Genomic DNA, 13,158 nt, shown 5'->3' with positions numbered 1-13,158 from the left:
CAGTCTCTCTGACCTGGCTGCTCTTTCTTCATCAATTACAATGTTTTGCTTTGATTTAAATATTTTTAGATTAAGTCTCATGTTTCTGTTCCTAGTAATTATCTTTCCTTTTCTGTTTTCAGTTTGTTGTGTTGTTATACTTAACACTTCTAAATCTTCCTGGACCTCTTTGAAACTGTTATTCCTGGTTTTATTGTTCCAAAAGTAGTTGGAGATTTGCTTCACTAGCCTCATTTATCGTAATTCCAATGTATGTCAGGAAAAGACAAGACTCGTTTTTCACACTGTACCTGTTACTGGGTCACTTTCACTATTCACACTTCACTGGGAAGCAGTCTCCAATCTCCATCTATCTGGTGTGTTTTGGTAATGATTTTTGTGACATATCTTCTGTCTTCTATAGTATATCTGTTGTATTGTATTGTATTTATTGGTCCAGTAAATCTTACATGTACAATACAGCACATCAGATATTGGACAGGTCAAAGTATATCTTACAATTAAAACACTTTAGAAACTAGATAATTATGTTCACAAACTTTTACAGCACGTCATATACTGGGCAAGTCAATGTGTAAGTTATAATTAAACCACATTAGAAACTTGAAGTTTACAACTGAATGCATGTATAAGCCAATATTAACGATTACAGTATTTGCATGATCCTCACTTAAGCTCTAAGTATTTTTGAAGAACTCTTCTACACTATGAATTGACATGTACACTAGAGAATTACATTCACAGAATTTTACTTCATATACTGGGCAACTTATACTTGAACCCCATTAGAAACTTGAGAATTACATCTGAATGTGTTTATAGGCCAGTATTAATGGTTACAGTATTTGCATGATCATCACTTTCGAGGATTTTGGAGGAACTCTTCCATGCTATAAAAGCAATGTGTCAGCAGATATTCTTTTAATGCTGCTTTAAAAATTTTTACATCAGTCTTTACTTTAATTTCTTTTGGCAATTTATTGTAGATAATTTTTCCATGGTGTAATGTTCCTTTTTGGCACAAACTGGTTTTTGTATGGAGTACATGAAAGTCAGTTTTCTGTCTTGTATTATGATGATTAACATTTTCATTTTTGGGGAGGATACTAGGATTTGTTATTGTATATTTCTTTATAAACATTTCACTTTCAAATAGGAAAATACATGGAAGGGGAAGAATCCCCATCCTTTTAAATAATGGTCTACGTGGTTTGTTCCTTTTTATTCCAGCCATGATTCTCACTATTCTTTTTTGCATCCTGAAGTGTTTTAGGCAGGATGGCGAGTTACCCCAGAAAGTGATCCCATATTTTAGGACAGAATGTATATTAGAATAGTAAACTGTCATTATGACAGCAGTTTTCTAGCACTCTCATTAAATAACACATGGTACTTAGGTTCATTAATATGTTGTCAATGTGAGTTTTCCATCTAAGATTATCCTGTAGCCAGACCCCCAGAAATTTTGTATTAGGCATACATTCAATATCTGTGTCTGACATCTGAATTCTTATATCCTCTTCAGTGTTTCTCTTGACATGAAAATTTAATGCTACTGTTTTACTTTTATTTATTATTAGTTTGTTTTGGCTGAACCAGTTTACAACATTTGTTAATGCCTTAGACAGTCTTGTCTGTAGTATCTCTGCAGTCTTCCCACTGACTAATATGCTTGTGTCATCTGCAAACTGGATAGTGCTATGGTACTGGTTGGTTGATGTTAGGTGATTTATATATATCAAAAATAGGATGGGGCCCAGTACCGAGCCCTGCGGTACTCCGTATTTTACTGCTTTATAATCAGAATAGTATCTTGTTGATTTCTTTTCTTTGTGGAAATGTATTTCTACTACTTGCTTGCGGTCAGTAAGATACGATCTAAGCCAGTTGTTAGGCATACCTCTGATACCAATTCTTTCAAGCTTCTGCAGCAATAGGGTGTGGTCTATGATGTCGAAAGCCTTAGACAGATCAAGGCATATGCCAGTTACTTTTTTTCCACTATCAATTTTTTCGAGTACTTCACCCAGAAATTCATATATTGCTGTTTCTGTTGATCGGCCTTTCCGGAAGCCGTGTTGGGTTGTGGATAATATTTTGCACTTTTCTAGAAAATCTAGCAACCTCTTATGAAAAATTTTTTCTAGTGTTTTCTAAAATGTGAATAGCAAGGCAATAGGTCTATAATTGGCTATGTATTCTTTCTTACCCTTTTTGAACAGTGGTTTCAGTTTCACTGTCTTTAAGCAGGAAGGAAAGACTCCATTTGTTAATGAACTGTTGAAAATTTGGGCTAATGGCATTGCAATGAGGTCACCCACATTTTTAATGGCATAATCTGGAATCTCATCCACACCTGTTGAAAATTTTGTTTTTAACTCTCTAATTGATAGTATAATTTCCTTAGGGTTGGTTGGAGTAAGAAATAGGGAGTTGCAGTTTCTATTTTGATTTTATGGTGTTGTAGCAGGATTTTTATTTGAAGATTTTATGTCAGAGAGTAATTTTTCACTAATATTTGCAAAGTATGTATCAGAAGCATTGCCTACTTCTTCTGGATTTGTAATTTTTTTGCCATCTTGGATTACCTGGCGATTTACATTTTGGGAGGTCTCATTTCCTACATGTTCCTGGCCATTTTTATATGGTGATCATTTGTTGTTTTTTTAGCTTCTTTTATGACTTTGTGAAGCACTCTCTTATAATTCTTGAAATACACCAGAAATTCTTCTGTAACATTTTGTGTTTTTGAGATTTCATAAAGTCTCCTCTTTTCAGCACATGATATTTTAATGTCTTTCGTCAGCCATGTAACATTTCTTTTTCTAGTTTTTATTGTTTGGTTTTTAACTGGAAAAGAAATATTGAAATAATGGGAGAATATTTCCAAGAACATGTCAAACTTTTTACATATGTCCTCATAGTTGTCTATATCATTCCATGTTTCTTTTTTTAGTAAGTACCTTGCTAAAATTTCTACCTTTTCTTATTTGTTGTTCAGTATTTCCTGCAGTCTCTACTGGGAATTCAATAAACTGTGCATAATGATCACTGAAACCTGTATTCATATTTCCAGATTTGTATAAATATTTATCTGTATTTATTAGTATCTGGTCTATAGCACTGCTTGACGGTTTGGTTACTCTGGTGGGGGATTTGGTAGTTCATAGTATGAAGGCTTTCACGACCGGATGAAATATCTTCTGGTAAACCTTGCGGGATGTAAGGTCGTGGTCCATGAAACTCTTCAGCTCCTGACGTTTCATCCAGTGCTTCGCTGGACATCTTCAGAGGGGGTGTTTCTCCTCCGGTGAGTCTTGCCGACTCTTATAAGCTCCCAACCCTCTGTTGTTTTCGTGTTACATCCGTGAATTTTCTAACAGCCTGTCTTTCACATATCTCCATTGTACCGAGCTTATAGTTTATTGTTAAGCACTCACATGCATATAAATAAACCATTCTTGCCATTGTGGTACAGTGTTTTATTTTTGTATTCTGTAAATGCATTTCATGTTGTATATACACTCCTGGAAATGGAAAAAAGAACACATTGACACCGGTGTGTCAGACCCACCATACTTGCTCCGGACAGTGCGAGATGGCTGTACAAGCAATGATCACACGCACGGCACAGCGGACACACCAGGAACCGCGGTGTTGGCCGTCGAATGGCGCTAGCTGCGCAGCATTTGTGCACCGCCGCCGTCAGTGTCAGCCAGTTTGCCGTGGCATACGGAGCTCCATCGCAGTCTTTAACACTGGTAGCATGCCGCTACAGCGTGGACGTGAACCGTATGTGCAGTTGACGGACTTTGAGCGAGGGCGTATAGTGGGCATGCGGGAGGCCGGGTGGACGTACCGCCGAATTGCTCAACACGTGGGGCGTGAGGTCTCCACAGTACATCGATGTTGTCGCCAGTGGTCGGCGGAAGGTGCACGTGCCCGTCGACCTGGGACCGGACCGCAGCGACACACGGATGCACGCCAAGACCGTAGGATCCTACGCAGTGCCGTAGGGGACCGCACCGCCACTTCCCAGCAAATTAGGGACACTGTTGCTCCTGGGGTATCGGCGAGGACCATTCGCAACCGTCTCCATGAAGCTGGGCTACGGTCTCGCACACCGTTAGGCCGTCTTCCGCTCACGCCCCAACATCGTGCAGCCTGCCTCCAGTGGTGTCGCGACAGGTGTGAATGGAGGGACGAATGGAGACGTGTCGTCTTCAGCGATGAGAGTCGCTTCTGCCTTGGTGCCAATGATGGTCGTATGCGTGTTTGGCGCCGTGCAGGTGAGCGCCACAATCAGGACTGCATACGACCGAGGCACACAGGGCCAACACCCGGCATCATGGTGTGGGGAGCGATCTCCTACACTGGCCGTACACCACTGGTGATCGTCGAGGGGACACTGCAGAGTGCACGGTACATCCAAACCATCATCGAACCCATCGTTCTACCATTCCTAGACCGGCGAGGGAACTTGCTGTTCCAACAGGACAATGCACGTCCGCATGTATCCCGTGCCACCCAGCGTGCTCTAGAAGGTGTAAGTCAACTACCCTGGCCAGCAAGATCTCCGGATCTGTCCCCCATTGAGCATGTTTGGGACTGGATGAAGCGTCGTCTCACGCGGTCTGCACGTCCAGCACGAACGCTGGTCCAACTGAGGCGCCAGGTGGAAATTGCATGGCAAGCCGTTCCACAGGACTACACCCAGCATCTCTACGATCGTCTCCATGGGAGAATAGCAGCCTGCATTGCTGCGAAAGGTGGATATACACTGTACTAGTGCCGACATTGTGCATGCTCTGTTGCCTGTGTCTATGTGCCTGTGGTTCTGTCAGTGTGATCATGGGATGTATCTGACCCCAGGAATGTGTCAATAAAGTTTCCCCTTCCTGGGACAATGAATTCACGGTGTTCTTATTTCAATTTCCAGGAGTGTATTTTCATTAAATTGTGCTCTCTCTCTATTTTACTACGTCTCGTGTCTATTGTAAATCATTATTTATTAGGTCATTTTACATTTATTTATATATTCTTTTTATTCTTATTTTTTATTCTGTTTTATCTTGAATGCGATTTTGACCGTACAGAAATAGGAATTACACTGAAAGCTGCACCTGTCTGTCTCTTACAGAATCAAAGTGTGCAGGTGACACCACAAGTCTTCGAGAAGCTGTGGAGGGAATTCTTCTCCTCAACAGACCCCGAAGCTCCGGGAAACTTCATCTTTGGCAAAACTTCATTCGATTAGGCTTTTCCGAGAAGACGGAGAGAGGAAGAGGGGGAAATCGCGATGGTGGAGGGATGAGAAAACGAGACATACAGAAATGGCATTCTCTTACGGATATGCACAGGTGAAGGTCCATTAATTCAGTGTCGTGCGTTACTGCTTTGCTATCTGTGTCGTCAGGGAGAGTAACGGTACGTACACGTACGTACTGTTGCGAGACGGGAAACCTGGTCGACTGTCTCCTCCACTCATCTGTGGCCCCAAATTTTGTGTTAAATTTCTCTCCGGGCAACAAAAAGGAAAATCCCTGTATAAGCAGATTGCTGGTATATACATATACTTACGAATATATATAAAGTATTGCTATTGTTTTCATCCTATTATCAAAGTAATGTTGTGCATGCATGATAAGCACACACTATGTTAACTTTGTCTGGACCTGTCACGTAACTCTTCTTTAAGCTCCTCTATTAAAATGATGTGTATGCTTACAAACATTACAGATAACTATTTTATATAATGTAAGAAACTGGTGCAGATTGTATACCACTCCATATATTGAACAATAATTTGTATTTATCTGACATATTGAAAAGAAATAAATGGCTTTGCCAAACAAGTATTGTTTCAATTACTGACAAAATAACACACGAATCAAGTGTCACGTGCAGTAACAAAAGGTACCACACTGAACAGTTCACAAAGCAATACGGATGCCTTTGAATCCGTCTTGTGACTTACCCCTCATTTTCCTGTTGTCCAGTGATATTTTTAAGGTTGTCTGGTAGATGGCCACCTCTATTTTTAAATTATATTATTACTTTATTTCATAAATTAGTTACAGCTCAAGTAATACAGAGACGTTATTCTGTACGAAGAATTGATTAAAAACAATATTGCTAACTGGCACAGCTTGTGAAACTACAGGGAGACGTGATATTAGAGAAGTATTTGAAACCGACAGGAGTCGAATTGAGCTGCGCTTTTTCTGTTCGGTGAGGTGTCGGAAGTTATCGAGGCAGTCCGTACGTATAAGAGAGTTCGTTAAGCACCTGTAAGGTATTTGCATCTAGTGTGTACGCAGTCAGCGATTTACGGAACAGAGTCGTTACGCTCACCACGGGCGGAAGCTTTCTCAGTGTGCCAGGGCGAGGCACTGTCTTACGAGGTCAGTGGCCGTCTCCCTCGGTACAGAATCTAGGTTACAATGTGTCCAGTGGGAAGGTGACGTGGGAGTGCCTGTAGTGAACTTCTGCTTCAGAGTATTCCACAGCACAGACACATCATTCAGCTGTGCCACTGGAAGATTGAACGTAGCAGGAGATTTACGTACATGACGTTTTTGACGTTTGGTTTGTGGGGCGCTCAACTGCGTGGTCATCAGCGCCCGATTTACGTACAGGTGACTGTGTCTGGGCCCCGAACAGTGAAGCTAAAGTTGACACGACGAGTAGTTCCGTTATCTCAAATATTTATGAAGAAAGGAATAATATTGTCTGAAGTAAGAGATGATATGCTAGGTAACTGTAGATCCATTACAAAAAAACAAGACTGACACTGGACATAAGAGAAGTACAAACATTGATTATATTTGAGTATCAGTGTTATGAAATAAAGTACATACTGATGTACGGTTGACGAAGTAGAGGTGTGGGTGCAAAATTAACACAGCCTATGACTTTAAATACGGATAAAGTGATCCGACTAAATCTACTGTAGTTGACAGTGGCTGTAACTGCAAAACTGGAGACCGCCGTGATATGCATAAATTGAACAGTGGCTGCTGCTGTTTGAATGAGCACACCACAGATGGTGAAAGTCTTCTTATTCACCAGAGCTACTAAATGTAGGAATCTGCAGCACTGCCTCCACCACGCCTCAGTGTCGACTCGAATAGTGGACCTCTGTCGACCCGGGATCCGCGACCGCACCGCCACATCCGAGCCGGTAATCGCAATCTGACGTAACTCACGGCCGATGCCCAAATCCTTACCCTCTCACTCCCCTTGCTGGCGAAAACCGATTCTAGATCTCGTCCACCTCGTGACCGAAGTCCCGTTAAAAATGTCTCCGACACTTCACTGTCGTTTCCAGAAACACTACACGAGGAGTACTCTCACAAAAATGAAATGTCCCGGTCAAAACGCGGCGGCACTCTCTCACTACAGCTTCCCTCCAGAACACGGGTAAGTTCCTTTTTGCCAGCCCTATCGTGTTCCACAACAGAGAACAAATTCCATCTAGAACATCTTCTGATGTTACTGTCGGATTTACAGTCGAGGCACCGTTTCTGTGCTTGTGCAGGAAACCACTCGCGAGTGGGTTCCTTCACAGTTCTTACAAAACGCGATGTCTATCTGGGCAACAGTGCGTCGGCCATCCTGTGGTGTTGTCATATTTCACCCACCGAGGTGAAATGTTTTCACGATCCTTACAGATCCGTATCTCACAGGAAGGTCCGTCAAAAACATCAGACGGGTACCTGCAGAATCTGAGGAATGCACTCTCCGTGACAAGAATCAATTACGAGGCTGCCGGTTCATTGCATCGTGATTGGGCTAAAGAAGTTGTACAGGAACCTGTTGCCAGCCTCTGAGACATTAAAGTGATGGAAAAATGTTACCGAGGCTGCTGGAACACCAATGTGATGGGGGGGGGGGGCTACTGTTGGTCACTTCACCGAGAAGTTCAGCAAGCGACTCATTGTAGGAAAAGCTACACGAGAAGCTTCGAAGAAAAAAGAGAACGAAAATACAAACCGATTCCAGCTGACAAGTGAAACCTCTATTAACACATATCATTGTTTTAAGCAGCTTACTGTAAATACAAACCGTGCTTATGTTGTAACAAAGCATTTCATTAATTCCCCCATTTACCGTACAGCATAGGATTTTTATACTATGTAATAACAAAAACTATGGGTGATACAAAAAACTAAGGCTAGATTTGGATTCAGCTCATAAAAATCTATAAATATCAGCTATCAAAGTAAAAAAAGCTTTTCCAAAAAAAAAAAAAAAAAAATTTCGTTGGCCTGTGTAATATTTCATTCAGCAGTCATAAAGGAATTAGTCCAAATCATGATAGGAACATGGCAGCAATTGTACCTTCTTATTTAAAACCAAAATACATTCCAACATAATATCTATTACCTGGGCTACACTATAGATAACAGATATGACATACATACTTGTTAAATTCAAAAGAAAGAAAAAAACATTATAGTGCCACTATAAATGGTATGATGTCAGCACTGTTTACCTTATTCTACCCTCTTATCAGAATGTGGACTTAAACCATTCTGAAAGTGTGTTCTCATTTTGAGGTTTCAGCGTATGGCTGGTAGATTGTTTTATTCGTCTGCTTCATCATTTTTCGAACTGATATTGGACAAGTCAATTTTTGTGAGATGACGAGATGAGACAACATGAATTAATGTGATGATTATGAATTGTATATCAACTACAATATAAATAAATTTATGTACTTAAAACTCTAAGCAAATGCATACATATAGATTACTGTCTTCATGCTCTTCTCACGAACTTATAACAGTTTTCTAGTAAAAAGACAAGAAAATTGACACTTTCTTATGAATTCATCAGTATCATCATCATTCCCTTGGGCCTTTGTCCCACTTCAACGCGGGGTTGGCCTTGTTAGTATGGATTTGGCTATGTTAGTGTCAGGCGGTGACCAGATGTCCTTCCTGTCACCATCCCGTACCCCCAGGACGGAATTAGTGCACCCCGGCTGTCTGTGTCTAGTGTAAGCCATGAAATAGTGCGAATGTTTTCAAATGTCTGTGAGGCAGGACATGGGAACCAGCCCGGTATTCACCTAGTGGGATGTGGAAAACTGCCTAAAAACCACATCCGGGCTGGCCGGCACACTAGCCCTCATCGTCAATCTGCTGGGTCGATTCAGTCCGGTGCTGGCGCGCCTACCCAAGTCTGACTAACCTGGCGGGTACTTTTCTCATGAATTAACTACAATTAATTATAAAGCACAGTAATATTTACAGTTTTTGTGGCATCTTCATAACTATAGTTTAAAGCTTTTGTGTTTGTACACAAGAAACAAACTGAAAGGTTAGAAAATATTTACAGTTTATGGGATGTACGCTAACATTGATTATGTTACTGACTGAAGTATTCTACTAGAACCCATCTGGGTTTTAGAAGCAGTTATCTCCTATATAGTTTAAGATTGTATATTCTCAACACTATAATACAGTTTATTTAAAATATGTATTTTTAGAGCCATTTTGAAATTTCTTAGTTTTTTTTGTGTCTTAATGTGTTGTAGTAAAGATTTTCCCCTGCTGTAGAGGCTCATCATGTGTAAGTTTTGTTTTTTCATATTCACTACACAGTTCCATTTTCTGTCGAGTATTGTATTTATGAATTGTTTTCATTCTTATGCACTAGTTGGTCTTAAGTGTCCATTATTTTCGCAATGAAAGATGTAACTTCCCAAATGTACAAACAAGGAAGTGGAATAATTTGTAGGTTCTTAAATAGCAGCCTGCATGAGCTTCTAGTAGTTACATTTTTCTATGGTCCTTATAGTTCTTTTTTGGACAATACAGCAACTTATGCTGGCCAGGTGAGTTGCCACGAAAAATTATCCCATATCTCAACAATGATTCTAGCTGTGCGTAATATATATTTTTTTATCAATTGTTTTGTCACACAGCCAGTAAAAATTTTCATGCAATAGCAGGTGGTACTTAATTTCTTATTGATGAAGCTTACATGCTTGTCCATATTCTAAGAATTTTAGAGCTGTTTATGATTTCTGATTGTTTTCCAAAGAACATTATGATATGGCTTGAGGGGTCTATCCTTTTGTGCTATATTTAAAAGCATAGATACCGTCTTTTCTGCATTAATGATAAAGATTGTTTCTGGAGAACTAGTTACATGTAATATGCATACTTTGATTTTATTCTCCAATTCATCTACAATGTTAGCTTTTATCAGAATGTTGGCATTGTCTAAAGATTTTATACATGTCTGGGAAGGGGTTACTGACTCTAAGTCATTTATGAAGAGCAGGAACAAGATTGGACCTAGAATGGAACCTTGCGGCACACCACATTTAACATACTGTTTTCCAGACATGAATATGTATATTGTTTCCTTATTGATATTTAAGTTCCACTGTTTGTTATCTGTTGTTCAGATCTGATTGTATCCACATATGTCGCAGTTCTCTGACACCTATATGTTCCAGTTTTGAGAGTAGTAGTTTGTGATTTGTATCATCGAAAGCTTTCACGAGGTCCAAAAATATGGCAGATAAGTGCTGTTTATGGACTACTGAGGTCAGAGCTTCATTTACAAAATCAAAGATTGCTGTTTCTGTGGGCCATCATTTACAGAAACCATGCTGTGATTTTTGAAAACAAGTTATTTTCTTCTACAGCCTCCTATAAAATATTTTTTCTAATATTTTGAAAAAGCCAGACACTATAGAGATTGGTCTGTAATTTTTTACGTCTGTTCTCACTTTTGCTATTTTCAGCTTTTCAGACAAAGCCCTATAGTCTGTGAGGAATTACAAACAAAGGTTTTTACTATTACATCAGCATTTCTTTAAAACATCAAGGACGTTAACAATGTCAGATGAGAATTCTGCTTTTAGTCCTCTAATGACATTTGCTAGCTACATCATTCTCATCTGCTGGATATTAAAAAAGACACTTATTTAAACTGTTGGAACCTGTTCTTTCTTAGCATTTGGTGAATGCATTTTCATAAGGTTTTCTGCTGATTCTGTGAAGTAGGAGTTAAATTTATTTGTAATTTTTTTGTGTCTGATATTTTGGTGTTCTTCACGTTGTTTCCATTTTTCTTTTCTTACTATGTCCCATGTGGCCTTAATTTTGTTTGGAGCACTTTTTACAAAATTCCCATTTGTCAGTTTCGTAGAAATTTCAGTGACATTGTTTACAATAAGCTTACAGCTCCTAAAATAAGCATCAAAATCTGGTGGTTTTTCTGTTTGTTTCAATACTTCATGTAGAAATCTCTTTTTTCTTAAGTGGTGTAAGTATGCCTGGTGTGAGCCAGTTACTTTTATTATTATTTTTTGCATTATTTCCTTTCTTTTGGGGACAGGTGGTGGGGGGTGGGGATGGGGTGGGGGGGGGGGTGGGGGGAACATAGTTCAAAGTAACTGCAGATGATGTTACAGAAAGCATTAAATTTTTCATTTATGCCTGCAATGCTGTAAACTTCTTCCCATTTTTTTCCTAGTTAGGAAATGCAGAAAGGAATTAAAATTTTTTCATTGTAGCTCCTAGCAATGGCTGTTACAGACTGTTTCAAAACCTGACAGTGATTTTTCAGTTCTACAGAAATTATTTGTACATTGTGACCCCCAAAGCCCGTGTTGAAAGTCTGTGTATCACATCTACGTGACATGTATTTGTAAATATTTGGTTATGGTTGATGCCGGTGTTGCTGCTCCTATTTCAGTTTTTAATTTAAATGTTAAAAGGAGGTTCAAAAGCTCAATGTTTTTATTCTTTCTTGAAGTTAATATTAAAATCTCCGTGTGTAATGCTATTTTTGCACATTTTGTTAAGATGTGGAAGTATGATTCCAAACTTGTTAACAGGGTAGATATATTGCCTGTTGGAGTCCTATACCAGTAAATAATGGCTCCATTTTCAGCTACTAATTCAACTCCAGATATCTTTAAAACTCTTTCTTTAGGTATATCTTTTTCGAAATGAATAGGTGCAAATCTAGCTTCCTCCATGGGTCTGCATAAAATTTTGGAGACTCAACATTTTCAGTTTTTCTCCTTTAAGCCAATGCACTGTTATGCAAAGTATAATAACAAATTTTAGTTCAATCTCTACAAGAACTTAACGTTTTGAGGAAACACTGAGAAATTTGCAAATAACTTTGGAATTTGAAACTTACTTGTAACATAGTGTGGTGGTTTTGCTTCTATGTTTCAAGTTACAGGAGGTGACGTAACCTCTTGTTGTATCTGATAACTCCTTGTTGTCTGGCTCAAGCAGAGGTGTTGGAATGGTTTTCCTGGTGCCATTCTTAAGGAAATGTTGCTCTGAAACTGATGATGTGTTGCTTTCCCCCAGATAGCTGTTGCTTTATCTGTAAATTTTCCAGCTAGTTTGTCACAGTCTTTTCCTTTTTTTGGCTTGAAGTCATAAAAAATTCTCATTAAATGATTTCGACATGCCCTGCATTTGGCTCCTCCTTAAGCAATGTTGTGCTGTTGCAACTGTTACTGCTAACGAAGCTGACACATCCTCTGCCACTACTGGTGCTTGTTGGAGTGCAGCTGACAATGACAGTGCCTCCGGTTGTTGTTGTTGTTAGTGATGTGTCGACAGAAGTGCCGACACAGTGTGATTTGAGGGGACCGCAATGCACGCTATAAACACACGAAGGATGGCGTGAGGTCTGAAACAGGATACGTAATGAATGCTATAAAGAAAAGTACGTAGCTTTTGGAATACTTAACTTCAATCCATCCTTGTTGTATACATCGTTCTTGATGAGACATGCTTTATACGATAAGTATCAATTGCTATGTAAGGCTAATGGCGCCTTGCTAGGTCGTAGCCATGGACTTAGCTGAAGGCTATTCTAGCTATCTGCTCGGCAAAGGAGCGAGGCTTCGTCAGTGTAGTCGCTAGCAAAGTCATCCGTACAACTGGGGCGAGTGCTAGTCCGTCTCTCGAGACCTGCCGTGTGGTGGCGCTCGGTCTGTGATCACTAACAGTGGCGACACGCGGGTCCGACATGTACTAATAGACCGCGGCCGATTTAAAACTACCACCTAGCAAGTGTGGTGTCTGGCGGTGACACCACAGTTAGTATTAGTAGTAATGACTGTGATCCCATAGATGCTGCTTCTACTGTTTCAGATGACACTTT

At 39.9% G+C, this 13,158-nt stretch overlaps 1 protein-coding gene across 1 annotated transcript in view; it reads left to right on the top strand.

Moving 5' to 3' along the window:
* The window catches only part of LOC124552490 (calexcitin-2-like), a 427,884-nt gene extending 422,029 nt beyond the window's left edge, over positions 1 to 5,855 (top strand). Inside the window, exon 7 of the mRNA XM_047126772.1 lies at positions 5,141 to 5,855. Within this exon, the coding sequence (XP_046982728.1) occupies positions 5,141 to 5,257 (117 nt within the window). The 3' untranslated portion in view covers positions 5,258 to 5,855. The remainder of the gene's footprint in view (positions 1 to 5,140) is intronic.
* Positions 5,856 to 13,158: the final 7,303 nt, after the last annotated feature.

This window comes from Schistocerca americana, chromosome 10, assembly GCF_021461395.2.
Source record: "Schistocerca americana isolate TAMUIC-IGC-003095 chromosome 10, iqSchAmer2.1, whole genome shotgun sequence".
Classification (NCBI taxonomy): domain Eukaryota; kingdom Metazoa; phylum Arthropoda; class Insecta; order Orthoptera; family Acrididae; genus Schistocerca; species Schistocerca americana.
The sequence above is the reverse complement of the archived record's forward strand: the minus strand, read 5'-3'. Positions and strand labels throughout refer to the sequence as shown.